The 6,864-nt window shown below is 38.0% G+C and overlaps 1 protein-coding gene across 1 annotated transcript in view; it reads right to left on the minus strand.

Moving 5' to 3' along the window:
• Window positions 1-6,215, minus strand: part of LOC143286584 (epidermal growth factor receptor kinase substrate 8-like) — a 103,163-nt gene extending 96,948 nt beyond the window's left edge. Inside the window, exons 1-2 of the mRNA XM_076594208.1 lie at window positions 6,098-6,215; window positions 1-91 (exon numbers count right to left, since the gene is read on the minus strand). The exon at window positions 1-91 is cut by the window's left edge and continues 30 nt beyond it. Coding sequence (XP_076450323.1) covers window positions 1-47 — 47 coding nt within the window. The 5' untranslated portion in view covers window positions 48-91; window positions 6,098-6,215. The remainder of the gene's footprint in view (window positions 92-6,097) is intronic.
• Window positions 6,216-6,864: the final 649 nt, after the last annotated feature.

Genomic DNA, 6,864 nt, shown 5'->3' on the forward strand with positions numbered 1-6,864 from the left:
CCGTAATCAGAGGTACCGTTCATCTCCCCAGGTTTGACGCCTGGCATTCTCCAACTTCAACACCCGCACTGAAAACCTGAATGCTTTGACTCTGAAACACAAAACATCATTCCTCTGTTAAACTCAAAGCATAAAATCAACTCAACCATTTGAATTACAATCAACAACGGGGAAGTTCTTTTGTATACAGCATGGCAAAGTATTGATATATGGCCAAGTATTTATGATATATATATATATATATATATATAATTATGTTCATCATGTCAAACTGGTGCAGTCTGCTGTTACCCACTTTTAATCTTATTGGTCAAAGTAATGCAGCCACTTTCCTTTTAATGTCCTTTCATTTTTTTTTTTTAAATTAGTCTGGTTATGAAGAATTCTTTCTCTTTGAAATATTGTAGTGGTTTAGGGAAAAAAAGGAAGAAAAAAAAGTCAACTCTGTGCATGTCGTGAGTTCAGTAACTAAAACTAAAAGTGAAGCAAACAAAAGACATTTCTAATGATAATTTACACTAATTACAGGTCAATGTACATTATACTATGTACTCTTACAAACTGATCATGCTAACTCTTCCCATCTTCTCTGATATTATGGATCAAGTTATGAAGCTTAACCTCTTCTCTCAAATCTCTCAACATTTTGGGAGGCAGGAGGGGGGGGGGAGGAGGGGGGGGGAGGGGGGGGGGTTAAATAATGTAATGGTGACAGGCGGTGTGGTGTTACCAATGTAAGGGGGTGAAGCAAATTCACCTTGACCTTAAAGCTGATGATGAAGGTGACATGCCAGACTTAAGGAAGTGTTACTGTCATGTGTGTGACTAACACTACAGTTTCAGTAATGTACAACTTAATATCACAGCTGACTGTAAACTAATTTTCACATTGTTCACAATTTCATGCTCTGAGTCTTGAGTAATGGAGTGGGTTTGAAAGTGCTGATAGCTGGGGCGGGTTTAAATCAGAATGATAAAAAACACACACAAAAAACACCAACCTGACAGTGACAGAGTTGACATCATTCTATCCTTTCAGTTTGCTCCCTCTCTGACACTCTCCCTCAGTTTGCGCACTCTCTCTGTCTCTGTCTCTCTCTTTCTCTTGAAGTATGGATTGTTTATAATTTACCACCCTTGGAAATATTTACCATGTAAAATATATCTATATGCATACATGTACATGTATACATGTAAAATCTCAAGAGATCTCTCTTTGATTAGTTTATCAGTATTATTCCAGACACTACCTTCAGTTATGCTGCAAAATAAACAAGTTTACAAATATAATTTACATCAAATGTCATGATTTTAAGTGATCCAAAAAACAAAACAAAAGATCATTAACTACTTGCCATTGTCAAAACACTGATGTCAGCAAAGTTTCAAATTCAGTATCATAACTATGTACATATGTTAACAAAATAAACAAACTGACAAGATGTGAAAAAAAAAGTTCAATGCACAAATAATAATACTAATATATACTAGTAATAATAACAAAAACAAATGATGCTGTTGTACTGTAACACACACACACACACACACACACACACACACACACACCATAGCATGCACACACACATATATATAATATATATATACATGTATACAAGTTACAACGCCAGTAAGGTTTTAGTCTATCAAAAACAAAAACAAAAATCTGTATTTCACAGCACTTCACACCTCCAAGCTCCACACTGTACAACCCACAGAAATAAATTGCTTTTATTACTTATACAAATTATTCCACAATAAAGCATCACCATGCCATGCTTCAGAAGAACACCATTTCAAATTTCCACTCCAACTGCACACATCACACCACTTAAAAGAAGTCCACTGCAGTTCTCAACATACCTAAAGTGCATTGTACTGTCCTGTCACATGTATACATATATATACATGCACCCCCACCATACTCCCCTCCATTCTGCTCCACCAAAGTGCAGTCAGTGCAGCACAATAAAACACACTGCTCACAATTACAGCTCCACATAAAACACTACCACAAAACAACAGGTACAGAACACCACACATTGTTAGCCTGCCACGCTATGTGTGCGCACGAATGCACACACACTCACACAAACATGCACACACAGTGAAACACACACTACACAGACACACATGCCCACATACACACACACACAGTGACACACACACACACACACACACACACGTATACGTACACGTATGTACACACATGTATACATACATTTGTATGTATGTACACACACACACACACACACACACTGTGAAATACACACACAAAATATCACATCTAATAGTATCTCCTGGCATGTATTATATGTATTCTCATGACACTGCATTCCACATACAATCACTGAAAATCAATGGTGTGGGTTTCTTCAGGAGCACAAACTGTCTATCATGTCACATGAAACGGACAATCAGTCTGAGGTTCTGGAACAGAATGTCTGGGTATCAGCCTGACAGATGGGCACAGTGCCATGATTTCAGTGTGACGTGGAAAATTTTGTCTGCTCTGTTCAGATGAATGTATGCGTGTTGTGTGTGTGTGTGTGTGTGTGTGTGTTTCTACTTTCTTTTAATGTCCACTTTACCCTATGTTTTTTGTTCTTGTAACATTTTGGGTTTTTTGTTTTTTCTTCCAGCTTACATTCAATTGTATGTATGTACACACACACACACACACACACACACACATATATATATCTGCATCTTCTTTATATGACATAATGATGTATAATTAATAAACATACAACTGTGAGCACTATGAAATAATGAATAAATACTGTATACTGAAACATAATTTGCATGCCAGATGGTGGTGCGGATGTGTGTGCATGTGCATGTTGCGATCATGAATGTATTGAGTCAGCATACTATGTACTGTGAGTATGTGTGAGTTACGCTCTATATGTGTGTGTGTGTGTGTGTGTGCACGTTTGTGCTTGTTAGGATGTGCATGCATTCATGCATACACACATCATTACATGTGTGCATGTATGCACTGGTGAACAATACTTGAATTACTTGCAAAGTTGCATTCTATGACTACTAAGACATCCACATAGAAATAATCACATGAAATAAATGTTTACCTTACTCTGGAAATGACAAAGGTTGAATTTGTATAAATTGTAACAACAGTGCACCTTACATTTGCCACAGACTGAACCAATGAATGTTTCTCTTTCTCTCTCTCTCTCCCTCCCCCCCCCCCTCTCTCTCTCTATTCAGTATTCTCTCCCCTCTTTCCTTTCTCACCAAGTCTCTAGATCTTAGGAAAACCTGCCAGCACACCAAGTGTATCTGGATGAATGAAGGTCATGAATGTACATAAATTTCCTTTCACTCTGACCTAATTTTGAGTTTGTGATCATATCTGGCCCTTCGCAAGAAAAAAATTCTTCAGTTGAGCATATTTTTAAAACTGCCAAGTTACATTCTGTCAGTAAAAGGGTATGAAGCTAGATCTTCTTTGCTGTTCAACGATCTATAGTAAAATGGCAGTGATACTGATCTAGCTCTACTGTCTCAGTGTCTGTAAATTATGTTCATGTTAAATTTAAAAAAAAAAAAAAAAAAAAAAAAAAAAAAAAAAAATCAAGGAATGGATTATGATTAATAAATCATCGCCATAAAAACTGTTTCCCAAACTGTTAAAGTTGATCTTATATTTATAAGTTATAAATCTACTCTCTAATCACTATGACTGTATGAGTATGTACTCAATTGATGAAACAACGAAAGGTGAGGACAGAAAGAAAATTTTGCTAAACACTAAACCAGGGATGTGAAATGCAATCATTTTAGAATGACTTAGCATACACTGATACAGTCTCAGTGAGTGTGTGTGAGTGTGAGTGAGTGAGTGAGTGAGTGAGTGAGTGAGTGAGTGTGTGTGTGTGTGTGTGTGTGTGTGTGTGTGTGTGTGTGTGTGTGTGTGTGTGTGTGTGTGTTTACAGATGTGCCAGTGGTCAATGGTTAATGGTTGCTGTACATGTTTCAAACTGCTGATCAGATAGCACAAAGTACTACAATGTTGTAACATGTTGCCCTCCAGGCCTAGCCAGATTGTTACAATGTTAGACCTGGTTATTGTGTGCCAGTCAGATTGGTATATTTCCAATAATTATGTCCTCTCTCCCTCTTTTAATTTTATATTTTGTTTATTCATCTAGTTATCTATTCATTTATCTATTATTCATAATATATTTTTTCAAGGTAACATGGTGTTGCAACTTGAACCTGGCAGTAAATAGGTCCATGGTGATGATAATGATTCTGTGTGTGTCTCCTTGTAGACCTGTGTGTGGCTGTGTGTGTGTGTGTGTGTGTGTGTGTGTGTGTGTGTGTGTGTGTGTGTGTGTGCACATTCACTGATTCAGATTTTCACCAGAAAATGTCAGATGTCATATCTTTACCTGTACAGATATTGACCAACACTGCCAGTATCTGTATGCTAATAGTAATACAATATATTGAATTTGCAGAAACAGGTGCAAGTAGGTGGGTATACATACTTTAAAATGAAAGGCATAAAGCAAGGGATGGGCTGCAAAAGTATGTAATTCAGCCACATATCATATACTACACTCATTGTATAACATTATGATTAGAACTAGTTGTTCCCCAAAAATATACTACCAGTTCTTCAAACTGCCACCACTGATATTGACACCGACTGTTAGTATTGATCACTAACACTCCAGTTAACATAAGCCAAAACCTGCTCTCTCTCTCTCTCTCTCTCTCTCTCTCTCTCTCTCTCTCACACACACACACACACACAGCATGGACACATAATATAAATATATATAAATATATATATATATATATATATATATATACACATCTATATATACATATGCACACACACACACAGACCAAGGTACTCGCACATGTCCTCTTTACCTTTCATGTCTCTTCAACAGGCACATAATTACATACACTACAGTCACAGATATTTCTATCTCAATTTCATTCTATTGTTATTAATTATGAAAATCGTGCACCTTCTTTTCCACAACACACACATGTATTTAAGTACACACAGATACACACACACACACACACACACACACGTTTCCACAATGTCAGTTGTCAGATCTGTTCCTGTATATTATAAATCTATGTTGTGCAACTCTGTCAGTCTGTGTATGCTAAATACAAGACATTGACTTTTCAGTGACGTGTGCAGTTAGGTGGGTGTACTTCAAAGTGAAAGGCACAAGTGCAATGGGAGGGGCTGCAAAAGTATATGATTCAGTCATGTATCATATACTCCACTCACAGTCTTTTATGATTTGATGTATAACTAGTTATTCCCCCCACCCGCCCACCACCCAAAAAAAAACACACTAGTTTTTTTTTAACCGCCACCACTGATGTTGACATTAAGTGTTCATATCTAGTTAACAAATGCTGCTGCTCCTGTGACCTCTCCCTCTCTGTGCCCCCCCCCCACTCCCCCCCCCCCACACACACACATACACACACACAGAGCACGGTGCACACACATTCAATGATACATATTTAATTATGCATACACAGACCAAGATACTCACCCCCTTTATTTTTCACACCTGTTCCACACGCACATGCACGACAGTCACAAACATATCTATCTCAATTCTGTTCCGTTAATCATAAGAAATGGGCTAATTCTTACACTTACTTTACCACAGCACACACACATACACGTATACACACGCACGTATACACACACACGCACATGTAATGATGTATACACATACACAAAACAACAAACATGTGCGCAACACCAGTCACACATCGGCAGCTTTATTTTTTATTTTCTCTTTTTCATTCTCGTTCTCAGTCTGCAAAAACTGAAAGAATTCAACAGACACCATTCATTCACTATAAACACACATAAATAATTATATGCTAAACCGATCACACCCAACTGCTGACCACAGGTGTTACACACAATCGTGTTCCACGCTTCGTTGCAGTAAAGCATGAGAGTCAAGTCACCAGAACATGGCCGCGACATTCGTCACAGACAGATCCAGATTCAGAGCATTTCATGACAGCGCAGAGGAAAAACCACAGCAAGTTTGGTAAAATATAAGTCTTCACTCACCTCTTGCAAGTATAGTCCTCGTGGAAATGGTCAGTTTACAAGAAGAGAATGAAATACAAATTCCCGTCTGCTCACATTCTTCGAATGTCCGAAAACACTGTTTTGGGATTGGGCGAGGCTCAACACATTTGACGAAGTAGATCGTGCGTACACACGCCCCCCGCCTGCCTGGAAAAGAAGATCCGGTTTTGCAAGACTAGTGTTGTTTTTGTGTCTAAGATTTATAGAAGACGTCATTGATAAGATATCTACTTTGCTGGTCAGAATAGATAGAAAGCTGAATAAGGTGTGAGTGGTTTTATTTTGGTAATGAATAGTCTCCGCTAATAATGTACCAAAGTCAGAACAGCCGTTCAGTCACGTGACACTGTTTCGTCTGCTTCGGCAAGTGTCGCATGGTTGATTTTTAACTGGTAAATTTGCAGTTACTGAATCCTAACGGATCTTAGAGGGTTGACAGTCTCGGCAAGGATAGGCAAGTTTGTTTTTTTTTAAATTATTTTACGTTTCTACAGTAGTGTTACTGAAGCTCTGTACGTGCTCAACACAAACATACAGGTATATTTGAAGGGGACATTCTCGTCTGTGGGGTAAATTCAAGAAGTATGCAGAAATGAGTGCCAGATGAGATATTGCCACCAGATGAGTTATTGCTGCTGCGGAAGATAATGAAATTAAGGTGGAGGAGGTGGAGAGTAACAATACTGTTGCTATTACCGAACTATTTTCTCTATAATTCTTAAATCTTCTTACTCCCCAGCCCCCTC

The sequence above is a fragment of the Babylonia areolata genome, chromosome 10 (assembly GCF_041734735.1).
Source record: "Babylonia areolata isolate BAREFJ2019XMU chromosome 10, ASM4173473v1, whole genome shotgun sequence".
Taxonomy (NCBI): domain Eukaryota; kingdom Metazoa; phylum Mollusca; class Gastropoda; order Neogastropoda; family Buccinidae; genus Babylonia; species Babylonia areolata.